This window comes from Coptis chinensis, chromosome 6 (genome assembly GCF_015680905.1).
Source record: "Coptis chinensis isolate HL-2020 chromosome 6, ASM1568090v1, whole genome shotgun sequence".
Classification (NCBI taxonomy): domain Eukaryota; kingdom Viridiplantae; phylum Streptophyta; class Magnoliopsida; order Ranunculales; family Ranunculaceae; genus Coptis; species Coptis chinensis.
In genome coordinates, this window is record NC_141461.1 from 51,352,697 (window position 1) to 51,375,986 (window position 23,290).

A 23,290-nucleotide genomic window follows, 5' to 3' on the forward strand; every position below is an offset into this window, starting at 1 on the left:
GCGAAAGAAAATAAAGCGGTTTTATTTATATTTGGCTTAACGTATGTTCGAACTTACTCCTATTTTTTTTAAATCGAAAACAATTTTTTTTTTTTTTTTTTTTTTTTTTTAAAAAAAAAAATTGCAAAATAGGGGTGCAACCACGAGGACTTTCGGGGAGGTCACCCATCCTAGTACTACTCTCGCCCATGAAGCCTTAAGCTGCGGAGTTTGATGGGATCCGGTGCATTAGTCTTTGGTATGATCGCGCACCGAAAATAAAAGCGGTTTTATTTATATTTTGGCTTAACTTCATATTTGAACTTACTCTATTTTTAAATCGAAAACAAACAAACCATTTTTTATTTTTTTTTTTTTTTTTTTTTAAAAAAAAATTGCAAAATAGGGTGCAACCACGAGGACTTCGGAGGTCACCCATCCTAGTACTACTCTGCCCAAACAGCTTAAGCTGCTGAGTTTTGATGGGATCGGTGCATTAGTCTTTGGTATGATCGAACCCGAAAATAAAAGCGGTTTTATTTATATTGGCTTAACTCATGTTGAACTTACTCTCTATTTTTAAATCGAAACAAACCTCGGCATTTTTTTATTTTTTTTTTTTTTTTTTAAAAAAAATTGCAAAAGGGGTGCAAAACACGAGGACTTCAGGGAGGGTCACCCATCCTAATACTACTACGCCGCAAACCGCGGCAGCTAGCGCGGAGTTCGATGGGATCCGGTGCATTCTTTCTTTGGTATGATCGCGCCGAAAAATAAAGCGGTTTTTTTATTTATATTTGGCTTAACTTCATGTTGAACTTACTCCTATTTTTAAATCGAAACAAACCTCGGCATTTTTTTTTTTTTTTTTTTTTTTAAAAAAATTGCAAAATAGGGGTGCAACCACGAGGACTTCGGAGGTCACCCATCCTAGTACTACTACTACTAAGCGCGCAGCTTAATTTGCGGAGTTTCGATGGGATCCGGTGCATTAGTCTTTGGTATGATCGCGCGAAAATAAAAGCGGTTTTATTTATATTTGGCTTAACTTCTTATTTTCGAACTTACTCCTATTTTTAAATCGAAACAAACCTCGGCATTTTTTATTTTTTTTTTTATTTTTTTTTTAAAAAAAAAAAATTGCAAAAAAGGGGTGCAATACGAGGACTTCCCAGGAGGTCACCCATCCTAGTACTACTCTCGCCCAAAACCGCTTAAGCTGGAGTTACGATGGGATCCGGTGCATTAGTCTTTGGTATGATCGCACGAAAAAATAAAGCGGTTTTATTTATATTTGGCTTAACTCATGTTGAACTTACTCCTATTTTTAAATCGAAACAAACCTCGGCATTTTTTATTTTTTTTTTTTTTTAAAAAAAAATTTAAAAGGGGTGCAACACGAGAACTTCCTATGAAAGTCACCCAACCTAGTACTATTCTCGCCCAAGCACGCTTAACTGCGGAGTTCTGATGGGATCCGGGGCATTAGTCTTTGGTATGATCACTTTTCGTAAGTATTGCGGTTTATTTTATATTTGCAGTTAAGGTTCGCCCTCCATCACTCCATGTCTCGCATGGCGATTCTGAGCGGTTGGGATACCGCGGATCTGATCACGGTGCAACTGGCTCCCCGGCTATACGCATCCGGTCCCATTGTGTCCACTAACCTCCTATGTCATGTATTCGTCCTATACAGATGCCCTCTCTCGGTCGTATTGATGGTCCGCGAACTACAATGTGGCCGAGAACTATCCGGTCTCATGCCGTACCCCTTTCTTGGAATACTTCTCTTTCTGGACCCATCCACTCTGTTCCCTTATCCTCTTTCCATTAGCACGTGCTCCACGTGTTTCCTCTGTACTGCCAACTGGAAATACGGCGCATGCGCCTCGTTTCTTGTTTCTTCGAAAATCGAGACCAACACGCGTCCCCATTTCCTTGGTCCTCTGCTGGTTAATACCATTGTGCCCCTGCCCCTTCAAATCCCGCTCAAATCTCTCTCTTCTCTTAAAACCCTCAACACCCTCAAAACCCTCATAACCAGCAAACCCTTATTACCTCTTCAAATTCTCTTTCTCAAACTCTTTCCTCATCGTTCCCATACTGTTTTCTTCAATAGCTCTCCAGCTCCGTGTGTTCTACGCCCTCCGTAGCCTTGGTCCTCTCTCGTTACAGGTTTGTCTTCCCCCTTAAAAATTTTTTCCTTTTCCTCTCTTTATTTGGTATTCACTATTTTTGGAAGATTTGCTTCCATCAGTTTCTTCTTTTCTAAGATTGCGCTTCTATCTTTTTGTAAACTTCCTCCTTAGTACTGTTTCCATTATGTCTTCATCGGAATGTGAGGCTATCTGCTCCCCCAATCCTCCGCCACCAAATCCGGCGAATCGGACCCTCTACCCATAGATCTAGTCAGCCCTCCAGCGGACCGATCGAGTCAGCGACCGATTCTACCGATCCCACATTTGTTCCATCTACTTACGGAAGGAAACCTTCTCTGCCTCCCTCCGCCTTCTTACTACCGCAGACCCAATCTAGATGCGTTAAAGCGCTTATGGCATCCCTAGTGGCGTTATTCTCGAACATTAATGCGGTGTCACACATTTTCCTCACTTGGTACCCGCGGTCCGGTTATCTCGTAATTCTTGTAGGACAGATTGCGGCGGGTTTTGCGTTTCCCCTTGACTCTCCTTGATGTCGAGGTCGTAACCATTTCAACATTCCTCCTGCCAAGGCATAGGTAACTTTGGCGTGTCATGTATGCCGCCAATCACTACAATTTTGACTCACTCCCCAAAATCCAACTCCGCGATATCCTTTCCCACTTCTATATAAAAAAACTAAAAGCTGGGGAGTGTGGGATATCAATCCTTCGCACTTTCGTCCACAAAAGAAGTCTTTCCTTCTTCACATCACCACCTCTGACAAGGTGTGGCACCAGTACCCGTTGTATGTGTCCGGTAGTTTTTTATCCGCGGACCTCCCTCCAGAAGTTTCTTTGAGGCATCTCCATTTCCTAACAAGTGGTAAGTAAGCAGTTTTGAGTCGCGGTATTTATATTTCACTTGTCGTTAACTTGTCCTTATTCTTGGTGATGTAGGTTGGAGACCCGATTCGCGATCCCAGGTATACAACGGTGTGTACTCAGAAATTTTCCAATCCCTCCGCGAACTAGGGAGTGCACAGTGTGAAGTCCTCGGTATCGACCCGGAAAAAGCCACTCCTCTCTTACTTGACCCTTCTCTAAAAGACATTGGCAAATACCAAGGCCCCCTCTATCGCCTGCCGCCCCCCAAAGAAAGAAAGCCCAAACCATCCCCAGCTCAAAAAAGAAAGCGTCCGGCCTACAAGTCATTCAACTATACAACCAAAATCTCTCATTCACGAGCCGTTTGCCTTGGCGTGCGCTGCCGTAAAAATAAGACTAGTACAGCGGAGACGCTTTTAACCCTTTACTCTCGTGTGGCTGATTGGGAGGACGAAATTGTTCCTCGCCGGCTCCCTCTTACGCCCACTCAAATGGGCGTGAACAAGTATAAGCTTTGGGACAGCGACTCGATGAAGGCGGCTCGGTCGAGGTGTCCCACAAGAGCCCTCCCACCAAAAGGGCTAAAATTTCTTCCACCGCTCCTCCACCTACCAGCGGCGCCATGAACCACCCACGATTACGCTATATCTTCGCTCGCCCTGACGGAGAGTCTTCTTCAGCTGGTCCTTTAACCTCTGGCCCTGTTGAAGTTTGGCATCCCAAGTTCAAGGCTAGGGACCGCGATGTTACTACGCGAGACTCAGCTTTGGATAATCCAGCTGTCGCCGCCTCCCTATTTTTCAGCTCTCATCTTCCTCGGGATCAAGCTTACGGAGATTCTGGTACCGTTGCTTCCCATAGGGCCTCCATTTACACTGGATGGGAGAAGGTATGCGTTTTTGACTCTATCGATCACTATCTTTTGTGTTCTTACTTCATTGCGTTATATTTTTCGCGCTACCCTTTAACCCAGTATGTCTCCGCAGTTAAGCCTAGATATCGGCTATGTCTTTGCGGCGGCCTTAAAGAGCCGATGGAGAACTTGGAGGCGGCTAAGCTGGAGATTAATGGTCCTGATGGCTGGAAAGCAAAGTATGCCCAGCTGGAGAAGGAAAGGGATGACTTGCGGATCAAGGCAGTCAAGATCCATAAGGAGCTTCAGGCGGCTGAGGACAAGCACCGCGACTATGTAGCGGGGTCAATTCTAAAATGGACTGACCTCAAAGAAGAAGGAGAAACTTCGCCACCCAATCCAGCTGTAGACAAGGCCGTCCAAGAGGCCGCAGATCGATTCGAAACCTCGCTACCAAGAAAATTGCACGGGAATTAAAACAACAACTTGATCAACTTCGGTGGCTGCGCAGCGTCTTCTCCCAAAGCCCATTCATTGCGAGATCCCTCCTTGGTATTACCAACCGTGCATCGAGGCGGCCGAGGCGCCTACCGGTGGGTGACGCGACGACACCTATGACTAAGCGCCGACCCTCACCAATGGAAATGAATGAAAACCCGGCATGGTCGTGCGGTGAAGATGAACATACTTCTGTTGAAGAACCGGCGACTAATCCTCAACAGTGATTTATGTCGGATTTCTTTCTTTGTTGATGCCTTTGGATTTGTTTAGTTTGAACAATTTCTTTATGCGTGTAAGAAACAATGTCCTTTGTGTTTGTGAGGAACAATGTTTTTTTGTGCTTGATCGAGATATCATTATTGTGTAGTATTTGTCATTTGACTTTCCTTGTACTCCTTTTTATTTGCATTTGTATACTCCGTTAGTGTAACATTCGCAAGGGTTGCCCCCTGTTTGATTCGGACACGAAGTCCGCGAAGGGATCTTCCCCCCCGATCTCTTCAATTGTATAGCAGTGAAGCTACTTAGGGTTGCCCCCAGTTTGATTCGGACACGTAGTCCACGAAGGGCACTTTTCCCTCGCTCTCTTCATATAGCTGTGAAGCCAGTTAGGGTTGGCCCCAGTTTGATTCGGACGGACCCGAAGTCAGCGAAGGCTCTTCCCCAGGGTTGCTCTCTTCAATTGTATAGCTGTGAAGCTAATTAGGGTTGCCCCGGGTTTGATTAGGACCGTAGTCAGGGTTGCCCGGGGGCTCTTCCCCAGCTCTCCTCAATTGTATAGGCTGTGAAGCTACTTAGGGTTGCCCCGGTTTGATTCGGACCACGAAGTCCGGGCGGCGGCTCTTCTTATAGGCTCTAGTTCTTGCCCATATTGATTGTGAAGTCCCGTTAGGGTTGCCCCGCTCTCTTTGATTTGTGAAGCTAGTTAGGGAAGTCCAGTTTGATTCTCGGCTCTTCCCCGCTCTCTTCATATAGCTGTGAAGCTAGTTAGGGTTGCCCCCAGTTTGATTCGGACACGAAGTCCGCGAAGGGCTCTTCCCCCCCGCTCTCTTCAATTGTATAGCAGTGAAGCTACTTAGGGTTGCCCCCAGTTTGATTAGGACACGTAGTCCGCAAAGGGCTCTTCCCCCCCGCTCTCCTCAATTGTATAGCTGTGAAGCTACTTAGGGTTGCCCCCAGTTTGATTCGGACACGAAGTCCGCGAAGGGCTCTTCCCCCCCGCTCTCTTCAATTGTATAGCTGTGTCGCTCATCTGGACAGTTATATTCACGTTTTATTTCATTCTATTATCTATTTCTAACTCATTTAGAAGAATGCTTGTTTATATAATAGTCCAAAAGTAAACAATACAAATAAAGTACTATCACATACGAAAATATTAAAGAAAGGTCCTAGACATGGAACTCTTTCAGCATTCTGATATTCCACGGTCTCTCTATCTTTTTCTCCTCGCTTTCTGATCGCAATCCATAAGTTCCAGATGTACCCTTTTTGCTGATGACATATGGACCTTCCCAGTTTGGCCCCAACTTTCCGTCGTTCTCTATCTTGGTGGCTGGAGTAACACGTCGCAGCACATAGTCACCCACATTGAAATTCGTGGCTTCACTCGTTTATCATATTGTCTCTGCAGAGTCCGATGGTATTCCTCCAACCGAATCCGGGCTATGTCTCTTTTTTCTTCAACAACATTCAAATTCGCGGCTAATATTCTCTCATTCAGGCCACTTTCCACCGCCTTTGTTCTTGTTGTGGACTCTATCATCTCTATTGGTATGACTGCCTCTACTCCATACGCCCATTGCTAACGGTGATTCATTAGTGGATGTTCGTGGTGTAGTTCGGTATGCCCACAGCACATGAGGTAAGTGTTCAGCCCATGCTCCCTTCCGCTCCTCTAGTTTTTTCTTAAGGTTATCCATGATAACTTTGTTTGAGGCCTCGGCCTGTCCATTCCCTTCCGGATTGTAGGGGGCTGAGAACCCCTGCTTCACTTTGAGCGCTTTGAAGGAATTTCGAACTTTCTTCCCCAGTAAATTAGTGCGTCCCATTATCCGCTATGATCAGTCGGCAATCAAACCTGCAAATGATATTCTCCCATAGGAATTTGATCACATTTTCTTCCTTGACTGTTGCAATGCCACCCCAACCAACCCACTTGGTAAAGTAATCATTTGCCGCTAACATGAACCTTCTTTTACCGCTTGCCATGGGAAGCGGCCCAACTATATCCATTGCCCACATTGCGAGCGGCCAAAGGGGCTGAGTACATGTAACATCTCGGCCGGCGATGAATCGGTGATTGCAAACCTCTGGCATTTTGCATTTTTGGCATATTCTGTGGCATCTCTCTTCATGTGTGGCCAAAAGTATCCCTGGGAGAGCAATCGGTGTGTGGTTGTTCGCCCCCGCGGAATGACTTCCACAATCTCCTTCATGCACTTCTGCCAGCAGTTCCTGAACATGCAGCGGCCCTATGCATTTTAGCATAGGTCCTCCGAAACTTCTCTTATATAGGCTCCCGTCTAATAGAGTGTATCTTTGGCTCATCTGTTCCATTCTACGCCTTTCCTGTGTGCTTTCAATTTCCATCCCCATCAGGAAAGTCTTGATGGGCGCTATCCAGTCCGGATCAATCTCGGTGGTAAGACCAACATACTCCCCTTCCGCGGTACTGGGCTTGTCCAACACCCTTATTTCAATTGATCGCCCCTCCGATCCTGGTAATACCGCCCATGAACATAAGCTAATGCATCGGCATGTCGATTTTTCTCGCGATTCAAATGAGTAAATTTGATCTTTTGAATTTGCTTTCGCTTTCCTTTGTAGGACCTCCGTGTATCTTGCCATCCTCGGCAAGCGAGCCACAAAACCCCCGTTCACCTGGCACACCACCAGGTTAGAATCAGAGTAAACAGATAATTCTCTCACGCCGAGGTCCTGTGCCAAATCTAATCCTGCTATCACAGCTTCATACTCTGATTCATTGTTTGAAGCTGCGAACCCTAGTTTCATTGACAATTCCAGCCTAGTATTCTCCGGGGTCACCAGGACTACGCCTATTCCGTTCCCTGTATCCGTAGCAGAGCCATCTGCGAAAACTCTCCATCCGTTCCGTTCATCCCATGGGTCCAATGGGTCGTGGTTAGTCTCTCCTTCGTGATCCATTACCATCTCCTCACCCCACGTTGGGTCCTCGCTGGGAACTCGCCAATACCTCCGCCATTGCTTGTGCGTTTTTCTGCAGTTCGACTTGGTAATGAATTTCATAGCAACTCTCAGCATTACCGCCCATTTTAGCATTCTTCCTGACTTCTCTGCCCTCAAGGCTTGCTTGAGAGGCAAATTTGTTACGACAACCACTGAGTGTGCCTCGAAATAAAGCTTCAACTTTAAGGCAGAAAATACCAAAGCCAAAGCGTATTTCTCAATTCGGCTGTATCGGGTCTCTGCTTCTAACATGGTCTTGCTTTGAAAATACACTGGCTTTTCTACTTTGTCAACCACGCACACCAAGACCGAACTCACCGCGTACTCCGAAACTCCCAAATACAGATATAGTTTTTCCCCCTGTTCCGGTCGCGATAATAAAGGTGCTTTCCCTAGATAACTCTTCAACTCTTGGAAGGCTTCTTCACATTCCGCGGTCCAATTGAAGTCTTGTGATTTCCTTAATAATCGATATAGAGGTCGACATTTATCCGAGGACTTCGAAATGAATCGATTAAGTGCCGCTACTCTCCCTGCTAAGCTTTGCACCTCTTTCACATTCGAGGGGGCGGCATTTCTATCGGTGATCCGATCTGTTCAGGGATTTGCCTCTATACGCGGTGTGTAACTATATAACCTAAGAACTTTCCGAAGTTACCCCAAAAAAGTACACTTTCGAGGGTTGAGTTTCAGTTTATGTGATCGCGATTATATGAAAAGTTTCCTGAAGACCTTCCAAGTGTTCCTCTTCCGACATACTCTTTTCCACCATATCATCAATATATATCTCCATCCCCTTCCTAATCTTCCCTTGAAACATTCTTTCTCCTAATCTCTGGAATGTCGCCCCTGCATTTTTTAAACCAAAGGGCATCCTGGTGTAACGAAGACGTGCCCCCTCCACCACTTAAGCGTGGTCTTTTTCCTGATCCGGGCCGTGCATCGCGACCTGATTATATCCCATGGACGCGTCCATGAAAGAGAACACTTTGAACCCTGCAGTTCTGTCCACCAGCTCGTCCACTCGCGGCATCGGGTAACAATCCTTTGGGCACTCCTTGTTCACATCCGTGAAGTCAACACACATCCTGACCTTACCATTCTTTTTCGTGACCGCGACTACGTTAGACAACCATTTACGGTATTCGACCTCCCTTATTATTCCGCCCTTTCAATCGTGTTACCCACTTCGCGCGAATAGCCTCAAGATGCCGGACGGAAACTTCTCATTTTTGTCTAACCCGGCTTGGCATTTTCATTCATATGTAAATGGTGGCATGCAAAACCCCGGGTCTAAACCCTCGATATCCTCAATCGCCCACGCGAACACACTTGAATTTTTTCGTCCAAGAACTGCACTAGTTTCTTTTTCCATTCTTCGGGCAAATCAGTCCCTATGGATGTAAATTTCTCTTCAACTTCGTCTCCTAAGTTCACTACTTCAATCGCATCCAATGTCTTTGGTCCCAACGGCGATTCACACCCTTTTGTCATCGTCGCTTCCTGTAATTGCTATGAAAATCCTTGTTCCTATGCTGACCCTTTCTTTGTACCTCGAACGAAACTCTTCACCGTGATCTGTTGGATGTTCTGCGCTGCCACTTGATCCCCCCTGATTTCATATGTTCCCCCATTGGTAGGGAAGCGGATCACTTGGTAATATGTCGATGGAATGGCTTTCATTTCGTGAATCCATTTTCTTCCTAAAATTGCATTATACTGCGACGCAGTATCTACCACCATGAATCTAGTGAATACCGTCGACGGGCCTGCAGTCACTGGCAGCGTAACTTCCCCTATGGGCTCTGTCATACTGCCGTTGAACCCATACAAGTTGGTTTGGGAACCTTCAATCGGCTTGCCGATGTTCATCTCCTCCATGGCCCCTTTAAATAATAAATCAACCCGAATCGGGCGCAGATCTATTAACACCTTCGAACTAGATAATTCCCCATTGCTATGGTGATTACCAAGGCGTCCTCATGCGGTGTAATTATCGGCTCCAAATCTTTTTTGGGGTGAACATAATGATGATCCGCCGCCGCCGGCTCCACTAACTAACCGTGGTACACTCACCACCTCATTAACCCGCCGGAGGCTTGCTTCGTCTTCCTTACCTTGTCCCTGTGGGCATTCCTCCCCGAGTCTCTCCACTAAAGATGACATTGATCGTATCCAAAAATTCTGGCGGCGGCACTCTATCGGCTTGACGCGACCTCCGACAAACTCTCGAAAGCATTCCTTTTTCAATCATCCTCTCTACTAACCATTTCAAGGCATAACATTCGTTCGTGGCATGGTTTCGGATTTGATGATACTCGCAAAATGGTTTCCCTTCTATCTCTCTTGGGATACTTCGCGGCCCCTCATAATTTTGGTGCTCCTTAATGAGAGTCAAGATCTCCTCTAATGGTCGGTTAAGAGGAGTCTGCTCCATTTCGCGGTATGGCCTTCTCTCTCGCACCTCTCTTTTGCCCCGATCAAGTGTTCTCTCTGGCCCTCGTTTCTCCCCTCTGTAAGATCCTCTTTCTATGTCCTCTACTCTACCTTTACCCCTTCGATCATCTTTCTCAACCTCCTGCACTGCCTTTCCCGACCTCTTCTGTTCCTTTGCAGTTCTCTGCATTATATCCTCATATCGTATGTACTTCTCTACCTTCGGGTATAGGGCATGCAGCGTAGTAATTTCAATCTTAGATACAGACTCATGAACTCTGGTCCCCGATCTCAAACCATGCTGGAAGGCTATGACCGCCGTATGTTCATCCAGGTTTTCCACTCTCAGCGTCTCCTCCTTGAATCTGCATAAAAACTCCCTCAATGACTCATCGTCTCCTCCTTGAATCTGCATAAAAACTCCCTCAACCACTCTTCTCTTCTGGTGAATGAAGTGATCAACGAAGGCGCGTTCCAGCTCTTCGAACCCTTTTATGCTTCATGGGCCAACCGATAATACGGTCGGTCGAGGCTCCTCCCTTAAGGCTGGCCGGGAACATCATACAACGAAGTCCATCATACTTATTCTCTTGCCATAACGGCATCTGTTGCCGAAAATGATGCAAATGATCAGTGGGGTCTCCTTTCCCATCATACCGTTCAAACCTAGGCTGAGAAAACCTCTTAGGTACTTCGGAATTCCATATTGAATCCGCCAGCGGATTTTTGTTGAGGCTAGCCACCTCCTTCTGTGCTGCGCTCTGGATCACTCTTTCTGCTACACGATTCACTTCCCGATCTTTCTCGATCATAGCCTGAACCACCCCTAAAGTAATGCCCACTGTTGGTTCGACGTCCGGTAGTGGGCACTCTATATTCTCCCCTTCCGCTTCACTGCCCCTGGGTTCCCCCTGCTCCGTTCCACCCCGTGTAATCTCCCTCTCCTTTCTCAACTCATCATTCTCCTCTCTTAACCTAACTATCTCCTCCTCAAGAGTCCGGGTGGCGTCTGCCGCCACATCATCGATCGATTCTTCTTCTCCTACCACTCCCATCCCAAAGACTCTACTTCCTCAATGGTTTCTCGATTGTTCCTTTCTTAGGTCTTCCTACTCCTCTCTTTATTACCGTAGCCATTTTCTTCTCTCCCCACAGACGGCGCCAAAATGTATGAACTAATATTACAACCACCAATCTCTCTCGTCTCTCTCTCGATTCTTTCCCCTTTCCGTCTCTCTCTCTACATCTCTCTTTTATATCTTTTCTCTTCCATGATCTCTCCTCTTTCCACTTGTCGCGGCAGTTACCTTGCAGTTAAGGTTCCGCCCTCCATCACTCCATGTCTCGCGAAGAAGCGATTCTGAACGGTTGGGATACCGCGGATCGATCCGGTGCAACCTGGCTCCCCACCTATATACCGATCCCGGTCCATTTATATTTGACTTAACTCTTGTTCGAACTTACTCCTATTTTTAAATCGAAACAAACCTCGGATTTTTTTTTTTATTTTTTTTTATTTTTTTTTAAATTATAAAAAAGGGGTGCAACACGAGGACTTCCCAGGAGGTCACCCATCATAGTTCTACTCTCGCCCAAGCACGCTTAACTGCGGAGTTCTGATGGAAACCGGTGCATTAGTGTGGGTATGATCGCACCCAGAAGTATTGTGGTTTTATTTGTACTTTTCGCAACTCATGTTCGAACTTACTCTTATTTTTAAACAAAAACAAACCTCGTTTTTTTTTTTTTTTTTTTTAAAAAAAAATTGCTAAAGAGGGGTGCAACACGAGGACTTCCTCGGAGGTCACCCATCCTAGTACTACTCTCGCCCAAGCACGCTTAACTGCGGAGTTCTGATGGGATCCGGTGCATTTGTGCTATTATGATCGCACCTGAAAATATTGTGATTTTATTTGTACTTGACCCAACTCATGTTCGAACTTACTCCTATTTTTAAATCGAAACTAACCTCATTTTTTTTATTTTTTTTTTTTTTTTTTTTTTTTAAAAAAAAATTCAAAAAATAGGGTGCAACACGAGGACTTCCTGTGAGGTCACCCATCCTAGTACTACTCTCGCCAAGCACGCTTTAATCGTGGAGTTTTATGGGATCCGTGCATTAATGCCGGTATGATCGCACTTCGAAAAATAAAGCGGTTTTATTTATATTTGGCTTAACTCATGTTCGAACTTACTCCTATTTTAAATCGAAACAAACCTCATTTTTTTTTTTTTTTTTTTTATTTTTTTTTTAAAAAAAAAAATTGCAAAATAGGGGTGCAACACGAGGACTTCCCTGAGGTCACCCACCCATCCTAGTACTACTCTTCAAGCACGCTTTAATCGTGGAGTTCGGATGGGATCCGTGCATTAGTCTTTGGTATGATCGCACCAAAAATATAAAGCGGTTTTATTTTTATTTGGCTTAACTCATGTTCGAACTTACTCCTATTTTTAAATCAAAACAAACCTCGCATTTTTATTTTTATTTTTTTTAAAATTTTTTTTTTTTTTTTTAAAAAAAAAAATTGCAAAAGGGTGCAACACGAGGACTTCCTGTGAGGTCACCCATCCTAGTACTACTCTCGCTTCAAGCACGCTTTAATCAAGGAGTTCTCATGGGATCCGTGCATTAGTGCCGGTATGATCGCACCAAAAAATAAAGTGGTTTTATTTATATTTGGCTTAACTCATGTTCGAACTTACTATTTTATTTTTAAATCAAAACAATCCTCGGCATTTTTTTTTTTTTTTTAAAAAAATTTTTTTAAAAAAAAAGAGGGTGCAACACGAGGACTTCCTGTGAGGTCACCCATCCTAGTACTACTTTCACCCAAGCACGCTTTAATCATGGAGTTCGATGGGATCCGTGCATTAGTGCCGGTATGATCGCGACCAAAATAAAGTGTTTTATTTATATTTGGCTTAACTCATGTTCGAACTTACTCCTATTTTTAAATCTAAACTTATTTTTTTTTTTTTTTTTTTTTATTTTTTTTTTGCAAAAAAAAAGGTCAAAATCCTTGTAACAACACAAGCATGCTTTCCCCTGAGAGGTCATCCCATAGTACTGGTATGATCACCAAGCACGCTTTTAATTTGGGAGTTCTTAATGGGATCCCGAATTAGTCCCGGTATGATCGCAAAAAATAAAGTTTTTTTTTTATTTTTTTTTTCATTTTTTTTTTTTTTTTTTTTTTTAAACAAATTTTTTATTTTAAAAAAAAAAAAATTGCAAAAAATAGGGTGCAACACGAGGACTTCCTGTGAGGTCACCCATCCTAGTACTACTACTCGACCCAAGCACGCTTTAATAATGGGAGTTTTGATGGGATCCGTGCATTAGTGTGGTATGATCGCACCCAAAATAAGTAGTTTTATTTATATTTGCTTAACTCATGTTCAACTTACTATTCCTATTTTAAATCAAAAAACAAACCTATTTATTTTTTTATTTTTTTTTTTTTTTTTATAAAAAAAAAAATTGCAAAATAGGGTGCAACACGAGGATTTCCTGTGAGGTCACCCATCCTAGTACTACTACTTCGCCCAAGCACGCTTTAATCATGGGAGTTTCGATGGGATCCGGTGCATTAGTGCCGGGTATGATCGCACCCAAAAAAATAAAGCGGTTTTATTTATATTTGGCTTAACTCATGTTCGAACTTACTCCTATTTTTAAATCGAAACAAACCTCGGCATTTTTTATTTTTTTATTTTTTTTTAAAAAAAAAATTCAAAAAAGGGTGCAACATGAGGACTTTCCTGTGAGGTCACCCATCCTAGTACTACTACTCGCTTCAAGCACGCTTTTAATCATGGAGTTTCGTTGGGATCCCGGGCATTAGTGCTGGTATGATCGCATCCAAAAATAAAGTGGTTTTATTTATATTTGGCTTAACTCATGTTCGAAACTTACTCCTATTTTTAAATCAAAACAAACCTCGGCATTTTTTTTTTTTTTTTTTTTAAAAAAAAATTGCAAAAAAGGGTGGGTGCAACACGAGGACTTCCTGTGAGGTCACCCATCCTAGTACTACTCTCTCCCAAGCACGCTTTAATCGCGGAGTTTTGATGGGATCCGTGCATTAGTCTTTGGTATGATCGCACTCAAAATAATTATGTTTTATTTATATTTGGCTTAACTCATGTTCGAAACTTACTCCTATTTTAAATCAAAACAAAAAACATTTCGGCATTTTTTTTTTTTTTTTTAAAAAAAAAAAATTGCAAAATAGGGTGCAACACGAGGACTTCCTGTGAGGTCACCCATCCTAGTACTCTCGCCAAGCACGCTTTAATCATGGAGTTTCGATGGGATCCGTGCATTAGTGCCGGTATGATCGCACTCAAAATATAAAGCGGTTTTATTTATATTTGGCTTTAACTCATGTTCGAACTTAATTTATATTTTAAATCGAAACAAACCTCGGCATTTTTTATTTTTTATTTTTTTTTTTTTTATTTTTTTTAAAAAAAATAAAAATAGGGGTGCAACACGAGGACTTCCTGTGAGGTCACCCATCCTAGTACTACTACTCGCCCAAGCACGCTTTAATCAGCGGGAGTTCGATGGGATCCGTGCATTAGTGCTGGTATGATCGCACCCAAAAATAAAGCGGTTTTATTTATATTTGCTTTAACTCATGTTCGAACTTACTCCTATTTTTAAATCAAAACAAACCGCATTTTTTTTTTTTTTTTTTTTTTAAAAAAAAAAAAAAAAATTGCAAAATAGGGTGCAACACGAGGACTTCCTGTGAGGTCACCCATCCTAGTACTACTCGCCCAAGCACGCTTTTATCTGCTGGAGTTCGATGGGATCCGTGCATTAGTGTTGGTATGATCGCAAAAAAAATAAAGCGGTTTTATTTATATTTGGCTTAACTCATGTTCGAACTTACTTACTCCTATTTTTAAATCAAAACAAACCTCGCATTTTTATTTATTTTTTTTTTTTAAAAAAAAAAAATTGCAAAATAGGGTGCAACACGAGGACTTCCCCAGAGGTCACCCATCCTAGTACTACTCTCGCCAAGCACGCTTTAAACAAGGAGTTCGATGGGATCCGTGCATTAGTGCCGGTATGATCGCACACAAAAATAAATTGTTTTTTTTTATATTTGGCTTAACTCATGTTCGAACTTACTCCTATTTTAAATCAAAACAAACCTCGCATTTTTTTTTTTTTTTTTTTTTTTTAAAAAAAAAAAATTGCAAAAAGGGGTGCAACACGAGGACTTCCTGTGAGGTCACCCATCCTAGTACTACTCTCGCCAAGCACGCTTTTTAATCATGGAGTTCGATGGGATCCGTGCATTAGTGCTGGTATGATCGCACCCAAAAATAAAGCGGTTTTATTTATATTTGGCTTAACTCATGTTCGAACTTACTCCTATTTTTAAATCGAAACAAACCTCGGCATTTTTTATTTTTTTATTTTTTTTTAAAAAAAAATTGCAAAATAGGGTGCAACACGAGGACTTCCCAGGAGGTCACCCATCCTAGTACTACTCTCGCCCAAGCACGCTTAACTGCGGAGTTCTGATGGGATCCGGTGCATTAGTGCTGGTATGATCGCACCCAAAAATAAAGCGGTTTTATTTATATTTGGCTTAACTCATGTTCGAACTTACTCCTATTTTTAAATCGAAACAAAACCTCGCATTTTTTTATTTTTTTTTATTTTTTTTTTTTAAAAAAAAAATTGCAAAATAGGGGTGCAACACGAGGACTTCCCAGGAGGTCACCCATCCTAGTACTACTCTCGCCCAAGCACGCTTTAATCAATGGAGTTCGATGGGATCCGTGCATTAGTGCCGGTATGATCGCACCCAAAAAAATAAATTGGGTTTTATTTATATTTGGCTTAACTCATGTTCGAACTTACTTCAATTTTTAAATCGAAACAAACCTCGGCATTTTTTATTTTTTTTTTTTTTAAAAAAATTTATTTTTAAAAAAAAATTGGTGCAACACGAGGACTTCCCAGGAGGTCACCCATCCTAGTACTACTCTCGCCCAAGCACGCTTAACTGCGGAGTTCTGATGGGATCCGGTGCATTAGTGCTGGTATGATCGCACCCGAAAATATAGCGGTTTTATTTATATTTGGCTTAACTCATGTTCGAACTTACTTCAATTTTTAAATCGAAACAAACCTAGGCATTTTTTTTTTTTTTTTTTTTATTTTTTTTTAAAAAAAAATTGCAAAATAGGGGTGCAACACGAGGACTTCCCAGGAGGTCACCCATCCTAGTACTACTCTCGCCCAAGCACGCTTTAATCGCGGGAGTTCGATGGGATCCGTGCATTAGTGCCGGTATGATCGCACCCGAAAATAAAGCGGTTTTATTTATATTTGGCTTAACTCATGTTCGAACTTGCTCCTATTTTTAAATCGAAACAAACCTCGGCATTTTTTATTTATTTATTTATTTATTTATTTTTTGTTTTTTTAAAAAAAATTGCAAAATAGGGGTGCAACACGAGGACTTCCCAGGAGGTCACCCATCCTAGTACTACTCTCGCCCAAGCACGCTTTAATCAAGCATGGAGTTCGATGGGATCCGTGCATTAGTGCCGGTATGATCGCAAAAAAAATAAGCGGTTTTATTTATATTTGGCTTAACTCATGTTCAACTTACTCCTATTTTTAAATCAAACAAAACGGCATTTTTTTTTTTTTTTTTTATTTTTTTTTTTTTTAAAAAAAAATTCAAAAAAGGGTGCAACACGAGGACTTCCAAGGAGGTCACCCATCCTAGTACTACTCTCGCCCAAGCACGCTTAACTGCGGAGTTCTGATGGGATCCGGTGCATTAGTGCTGGTATGATCGCACCCAAAAATATAGCGGTTTTATTTATATTTGGCTTAACTCATGTTCGAACTTACTCCTATTTTTAAATCGAAAAAAACCTCGGCATTTTTTTTTTTTTTTTTTTTTTTTAAAAAAAAAAATTGCAAAATAAGGGTGCAACACGAGGACTTCCTGTGAGGTCACCCATCCTAGTACTACTCTCGCCAAGCACGCTTTAATCAATGGAGTTCGATGGGATCCGCATTATTAGTGCCGGTATGATCGCGACAAAAAATAAAGCGGTTTTATTTATATTTGGCTTAACTCATGTTCGAACTTACTCCTATTTTAAATCGAAACAAACCTCGGCATTTTTATTTTTTATTTATTTTTTTTTTTTTTTTTTTAAAAAAAAAATTGCAAAATATGGGTGCAACACGAGGACTTCCTGTGAGGTCACCCATCCTAGTACTACTTCTCGCCTCAAGCACGCTTTTTTAATCATGGAGTTCATGGGATCCGTGCATTAGTGTTGGTATGATCGCGCACAAAAAATAAAGCGGTTTATTTTATTTATATTTGGCTTTAACTCATGTTCAACTCCTTCCTATTTTAAATCAAAACAAACCTCGGCATTTTTTATTTTTTTATTTTTTTTTAAAAAAAAATTGCAAAATAGGGTGCAACACGAGGACTTCCTGTGAGGTCACCCATCCTAGTACTACTCTCCCCAAGCACGCTTTTAATCGGAGGAGTTTCGATGGGATCCGTGCATTAGTGCCGGTATGATCGCACCAAAAATATTGTTTTTATTTTATTTATTTATTTGGCTTAACTCATGTTCGAACTTACTCCTATTTTTAAATCAAAACAAACCTTTTTTTTTTTTTTTTTTTTAAAAAAAAAAAAATTGCAAAAGAGGGTGCAACACGAGGACTTCCTGTGAGGGTCACCCATCCTAGTACTACTCTCGCCCAAGCACGCTTTAATCAACGGAGTTTGGGATCCGTGCATTAGTGCCGGTATGATCGCACCTAAAAAATAAAGCGGTTTTATTTATATTTGGCTTAACTCATGTTCGAACTTACTTCCTATTTTAAATCAAACAAACCTCGCATTTTTATTTTTTATTTTTTTTTTTTTAAAAAAAAAAAATTAAAAAAAGGGTGCAACACGAGGACTTCCTGTGAGGTCACCCATCCTAGTACTACTCTCGCCCAAGCACGCTTTAATCGTGGATTTTCGATGGGATCCGTGCATTAGCCGGTATGATCGCACCGAAAAATAGTGTGTTTTATTTATATTTGGCTTAACTCATGTTCGAACTTACTCTATTTTAAATCAAAACAAACTTCGCATTTTTTATTTTTATTTTTTTTTTTTTTTTTTTTAAAAAAAATTGCAAAAATGGGGTGCAACACGAGGACTTCCTGTGAGGTCACCCATCCTAGTACTACTCGCCAAGCACGCTTAAATCGCGAAGTTCATGGGATCCCGTGCATTAGTGCCGGTATGATCGCACCCAAAATATAGCGGTTTTATTTTTATATTTGCTTAACTCATGTTCGAACTTACTCCTATTTTAAATCAAAACAAACCTCGCATTTTTTTTTTTTTTTTTTTTTTTTTTAAAAAAAATTGCAAAATAGGGTGCAACAACACGAGGACTTCCTGTGAGGTCACCCATCCTAGTACTACTACTCGACCAAGCACGCTTTAATCAAGGGAGTTTTGATGGGATCCGTGCATTAGTCTTTGGTATGATCGACCACCAAAAATAAAGCGGTTTTATTTATATTTGGCTTAACTCATGTTCAACTTACTCCTATTTTAAATCAAAACAAACCTTTTTTTTTTTTTTTTTATTTTATTTTTTTTTTTTTTTTTAAAAAAAAAAATTGCAAAAAAGGGTGCAACACGAGGACTTCCTGTGAGGTCACCCATCCTAGTACTACTCTCCGCCAAGCACGCTTTAATCAGGGAGTTCGATGGGATCCGGTACATTAGTGCTGGTATGATCGCACCAAAAAATAAAGTGGTTTTATTTATATTTGGCTTTAACTCATGTTCGAACTTTTATTTTAAAAAAAACAAACCTGATTTTTTTTATTTTTTTTTTTTTTTAAAAAAAATTGCAAAATAGGGTGCAACATGAGGACTTCCTGTGAGGTCACCCATCCTAGTACTACTTACTTCCAAGCACGCTTTAATCATGGAGTTCGATGGGATCCGTGCATTAGTGCCGGTATGATCGCACCTAAAAAAATAAAGCGGTTTTTTTTCTATTTGACTTAACTCATGTTCGAACTTACTCCTATTTTTAAATCGAAACAAACAACGGATGTTATTTTTATTTTTATTTTTTATTTTTTTTAGAAAAAAATTGCAAAAAAGGGGTGCAACACGAGGACTTCCCGGGAGGTCACCCATCCTAGTACTACTCTCGCCCAAGCACGCTTAACTGCGGAGTTTTGATGGGATCCGGTGCATTAGTGCTGGTATGATCGCACCCAGAAGTATTATTATTTTATTTGTACTTGACCCAACTCATGTTCGAACTTATTTATATTTTTAAATCGAAACAAACCTCGCATTTTTATTTATTTTTTTCTTTTTTCTTTTTTCTAAAAAATTGTAAAAGAGGGGTGCAACACGAGGACTTCCCGGGCGGTCACCCATCCTAGTACAACTTTCAACCAAGCACGCTTTAATCATGGAGTTTCGATGGGATCCGGTGCATTAGTGCCGGGTATGATCGCAAAAAAAATATTGTTATTTTATTTGTACTTGACCCAACTCATGTTCGAACTTACTTATATTTTCAAATGGGAACAAAACTCGGTTTCTTCTTTTCTTTTTTTTTTTTTTTTTTTATTTTTTTTTATTTTTTATTTTTTTTTTCTAAATTGCAAAAGAGTGGTGCAACACGAGGACTTCCCAGGAGGACACCCATCCTATTACTACTCACACCCAAGCACGCTTAACTGCGTAGTTCTGATGGGATCTGGTGCATTAGTGCTGGTATTATCACACCCGAAAGTATTGTGATTTTATTTGTACTTGACCCTATTCAGGTTCGAACTTACTTATATTTTTAAATCGAAACAAACCTCTTTTTTTTTTTTTTTAAATTACAAAAGAGTGTAGCAACACGGATCCCATCAGAACTCCGCAGGTAAGCGTGTTTGGGCGAGAGTAGTACTAGGATGGGTGACCACCTTGGAAGTCTTCGTGTTGCACCCCACTTTTGCAATTTTTCTTTAAAAAAAATTAATAATAGAAACCGAGGTTTGTTTCGTTTTAAAAATAGGAGTAAGTTTGAACATGAGTTGGGTCAAGTACAAATAAAAGCACAAAATTTTCGGGTCCGATCATACCAGCCCTAATGCACCGGATCCCATCAGAACACCGCAGTTAAGTGTGCTTATGCGAGAGAAGTACTAGGATGGGTGACCTCCTGAGAAGTGCTCGTGTTACACACCTCTTATTTTTTTTTTAAAAAAAAAGAAGAAAAAGAAATCGAGGTTTGTTTCGATTTAAAAATAAGAGTAAGTTCGAACAAGAGTTAAGTCAAATACAAATAAAACCACAATACTTACGAGTGCGATCATACCAGCACTAATGCACCGGATCCCATCAGAACTCCGCAGTTAAGCGTGCTTGGGCGAGAGTAGTACTAGAATGGGTGACCTCCTGGGAAGTCCTCGTGTTGCACCCCTATTTTGCAATTTTTTTAAAAAAAAAAATATATATAAAAAAACCGAGGTTTGTTTCGATTTAAAAAGGAGTACGTTCGAACATGAGTTGGGTCAAGTACAAATAAAATCACAATACTTTTGGGTGCGATCATACCAGCACTAATGCACCGGATCCCATGAGAACTTCGCAGAAAAGCGTGCTTGGGCGAGGGTAGTACTAGGATGGGTGACCTCCGGGGAAGTCCTCGTGTTGCACCCCTCTTTTTCAATTTAAAAAAAAAAATAAAAAAATAAATAAAAAATAACCGAGGTTTGTTTCGATTTAAAATTAGGAGTAAGTTCGAACTTGAGTTTCAAATATAAATTCAAATTTGCGGTGCGATCATACCAAAGACTAATGCACCGGATCCCATAACTCCGCAGATAAAGCGTGGCATTAGAGAGAGTAGTACTAGGATGGGTGACCTCCTAGGAAGTCCTCGTGTTGCACCCCTCTTTTGCAATTTTTAAAAAAAAAAAAAAAAAAAAAACCGAGGTTTGTTTCGATTTAAAAATAGGAGTAATTTCGAACATGAGTTGGGTCAAATACAAATAAAACCACAATACTTCTGGGTGCGATCATACCAGCACTAATGCACCGGATCCCATCAGAACTCCGAAGTTATGCATACCTGGGCGAAAGTAGTACTAGGATGGGTGACCTCTTTGGAAGTCCTCGTGTTGCACCCATTTTTTGTAATAAAAAAAAAAAAAAAAAATAAAAAAGAAATAAAAAAAATATATATGAGGTTTGTTTCAATTTAAAAAAAAGATTAAGCTCGAACATGAGTTAAGTCAAATACAAATAAAACCGCAATACTTACGAGTGCGATCATACCAGCATTAATGCACCGGATCCCATCAGAACTCCGCAGTTAAGCATGCTTGAGCAAGAGTAGTACTAGAATGGGTGACCACCTGGGAAGTCCTCGTGTTGCACCCCTTTTTTTTTTTTTTTTTTTAAAAAATAAATAAAAGAAATTGAGGTTTGTTTCGATTTAAAAATAGGAGTAAGTTCGAACATGAGTTAAGTCAAATACAAATAAAACCGCAATACTTCCGGGTGCGATCATACCAACACTAATTCACCGGATCCCATCAGAACCCCGCAGTTAAGCATGCTTGGGCGAGAGTAGTACTAGGATGGGTGACCTCCAGGAAGTCCTCGTGGTTGCATCCTATTTTGCAATTTTTAAAAAAAAAAATAAAAAATAAAAATCCATGGTTTGTTTTGATTTAAAAATAGGAGTAAGTTAGAACATGACTTAAGTCAAATATAAATAAAACCGCAATATTTATCGAAAGCGCGATCATACCAAAGAATAATGCCAAACCGGATGTCGAACTCGCAGTTAAAGCTTTTTTTGGACGAGAGTAGTACTAAGATGGGTGACCTCTCCCGAAGTCCTCGTGTTGCACCCCTATTTTCAATTTTAAAAAAAAAAAAATAATAAAAAAAAATAAAAAATAATCGAGGTTTGTTTCGATTTAAAAATAGGAGTAAGTTCGAACATGAGTTAAGTCAAATAAAAATAAAACCGCGCAATATTTTATGAAGCGATCATACCAAAGACTAATGCACCGGATCCCAAAAACTCCGCAGCTTAAAGCGTTCTTGGGGAGAGAAGAGTACTAGGATGGGTGACCTCCTCGAAGTCCTCGTGGTTGCACCTCTATTTTGCAATTTTTTAAAAAAAAAAAAAAAAAAATAAAAAATAATCATCGGTTTGTTTCGATTTAAAAAAAATAAGAGTAAGTTCGAACATGAGTTAATTTATATTCAAATAAAACCGAATAATTTTCGGGTGCGATTATACCAAAGATTAATGGACCGGATTTAAAGTTAAGCCGCCCTTTGGCGAGAGTAGTACTAAGATTGGTGACCTTGGGAAGGGAAGTCCTATTTTGCAATTTGCACCCCTTTTAGTAATTTTTAAAAAAAAAAATAAAAAAAAAAAATGCCGAGGTTTGATTTGATTTAAAAATAGGAGTAAGATCGAACATGAGTTAAATCAAATACAAATAAAACCGCAATACTTCCGGTTGCGATCATACTAGCACTAATGCACCGGATCCCGTCAGAACTCCGCAGTTAAGCGTGCTTGGGCGAGAGTAATACTAAGATTGGTGACCTCCTGGGAAGTGCTCTTGTTGCACCCTCTTTTGCAATTTTTTTAAAAAAAAAAAAAAAAAAAAAAAAAACTGATGTTTGTTTTGATTTAAAAATAGGAGTAAGTTTGAACATGAGTTGGGTCAAGTACAAATAAAATCACAATATTTTCGGGTGCGATCATACCAGCACTAATGCACCGGATCCCATCAGAACACCGCAGTTAAGCGTGCTTGGGCGAGAGTAGTACTAGGATGGGTGACCTCCTGGGAAGTCCTCGTGTTGCACCCCTTTTTCAATTAAAAAAAATAAATAAATAAAATAAATAAATAAAATGAATAACCGAGGTTTGTTTCGATTTAAAATTAGGAGTAAGTTCGAACTTGAGTTAAGTCAAATACAAATAATGCGAGTGCGATCATACCAGCACTAATGCACCGGATCCCACCAGAACTCCGCAGTTAAGCGTACTTGGGCGAGAGTAGTACTAGGATGGGTGACCTCCTAGGAACTCCTCGTGTTGCACCCCTCTTTTGCAATTTTTAAAAAAAAAAAAAAAAAAAAAAAAGAAACCGATGTTTGTTTCGATTTAGAAATAAGAGTAATTTCGAACATGAGTTAGGTCAAGTACAAATAAAA

At 40.8% G+C, this 23,290-nt stretch overlaps 1 protein-coding gene, 8 non-coding genes and 11 pseudogenes across 9 annotated transcripts; 9 read left to right on the forward strand and 11 right to left on the reverse strand.

Moving 5' to 3' along the window:
• Positions 1-5,749: 5,749 nt before the first annotated feature.
• Positions 5,750-7,820, reverse strand: LOC147493462 (uncharacterized). Its single transcript, XM_086567869.1, has 2 exons — positions 6,779-7,820; positions 5,750-5,913 (listed from the first exon to the last, which is right to left on the reverse strand). Exons 1-2 carry the CDS (start codon positions 7,818-7,820, stop codon positions 5,750-5,752), a joined length of 1,206 nt encoding a protein of 401 aa, XP_086423995.1.
• Positions 7,821-11,542: 3,722 nt separating this feature from the next.
• LOC147493463 (5S ribosomal RNA) lies at positions 11,543-11,661 on the reverse strand (annotated as a pseudogene).
• Positions 11,662-11,779: 118 nt separating this feature from the next.
• LOC147493464 (5S ribosomal RNA) lies at positions 11,780-11,898 on the reverse strand (annotated as a pseudogene).
• A 3,572-nt stretch (positions 11,899-15,470) lies between these two features.
• LOC147493465 (5S ribosomal RNA) lies at positions 15,471-15,589 on the reverse strand. Its single transcript, XR_015200577.1, has one exon. It is a non-coding gene; the product is annotated as a 5S ribosomal RNA (ribosomal RNA).
• A 132-nt stretch (positions 15,590-15,721) lies between these two features.
• On the reverse strand, positions 15,722-15,840 carry LOC147493466 (5S ribosomal RNA; annotated as a pseudogene).
• Positions 15,841-15,971: 131 nt separating this feature from the next.
• LOC147493467 (5S ribosomal RNA) lies at positions 15,972-16,090 on the reverse strand. The gene has a single exon (XR_015200513.1). It is a non-coding gene; the product is annotated as a 5S ribosomal RNA (ribosomal RNA).
• Positions 16,091-16,221: 131 nt separating this feature from the next.
• Positions 16,222-16,340, reverse strand: LOC147493468 (5S ribosomal RNA; annotated as a pseudogene).
• Positions 16,341-16,729: 389 nt separating this feature from the next.
• On the reverse strand, positions 16,730-16,848 carry LOC147493469 (5S ribosomal RNA). Its single transcript, XR_015200481.1, has one exon. It is a non-coding gene; the product is annotated as a 5S ribosomal RNA (ribosomal RNA).
• A 1,863-nt stretch (positions 16,849-18,711) lies between these two features.
• On the reverse strand, positions 18,712-18,830 carry LOC147493470 (5S ribosomal RNA; annotated as a pseudogene).
• A 367-nt stretch (positions 18,831-19,197) lies between these two features.
• LOC147493471 (5S ribosomal RNA) lies at positions 19,198-19,316 on the reverse strand. Its single transcript, XR_015200525.1, has one exon. It is a non-coding gene; the product is annotated as a 5S ribosomal RNA (ribosomal RNA).
• A 404-nt stretch (positions 19,317-19,720) lies between these two features.
• LOC147493472 (5S ribosomal RNA) lies at positions 19,721-19,839 on the reverse strand (annotated as a pseudogene).
• Positions 19,840-20,167: 328 nt separating this feature from the next.
• LOC147493473 (5S ribosomal RNA) lies at positions 20,168-20,286 on the forward strand (annotated as a pseudogene).
• Positions 20,287-20,403: 117 nt separating this feature from the next.
• LOC147493474 (5S ribosomal RNA) lies at positions 20,404-20,522 on the forward strand. The gene has a single exon (XR_015200495.1). It is a non-coding gene; the product is annotated as a 5S ribosomal RNA (ribosomal RNA).
• Positions 20,523-20,642: 120 nt separating this feature from the next.
• Positions 20,643-20,761, forward strand: LOC147493475 (5S ribosomal RNA). The gene has a single exon (XR_015200537.1). It is a non-coding gene; the product is annotated as a 5S ribosomal RNA (ribosomal RNA).
• Positions 20,762-21,112: 351 nt separating this feature from the next.
• On the forward strand, positions 21,113-21,231 carry LOC147493476 (5S ribosomal RNA; annotated as a pseudogene).
• A 134-nt stretch (positions 21,232-21,365) lies between these two features.
• LOC147493477 (5S ribosomal RNA) lies at positions 21,366-21,484 on the forward strand. Its single transcript, XR_015200538.1, has one exon. It is a non-coding gene; the product is annotated as a 5S ribosomal RNA (ribosomal RNA).
• A 118-nt stretch (positions 21,485-21,602) lies between these two features.
• Positions 21,603-21,721, forward strand: LOC147493478 (5S ribosomal RNA; annotated as a pseudogene).
• An 861-nt stretch (positions 21,722-22,582) lies between these two features.
• On the forward strand, positions 22,583-22,701 carry LOC147493479 (5S ribosomal RNA; annotated as a pseudogene).
• A 122-nt stretch (positions 22,702-22,823) lies between these two features.
• Positions 22,824-22,942, forward strand: LOC147493480 (5S ribosomal RNA). Its single transcript, XR_015200519.1, has one exon. It is a non-coding gene; the product is annotated as a 5S ribosomal RNA (ribosomal RNA).
• Positions 22,943-23,061: 119 nt separating this feature from the next.
• LOC147493481 (5S ribosomal RNA) lies at positions 23,062-23,180 on the forward strand (annotated as a pseudogene).
• Positions 23,181-23,290: the final 110 nt, after the last annotated feature.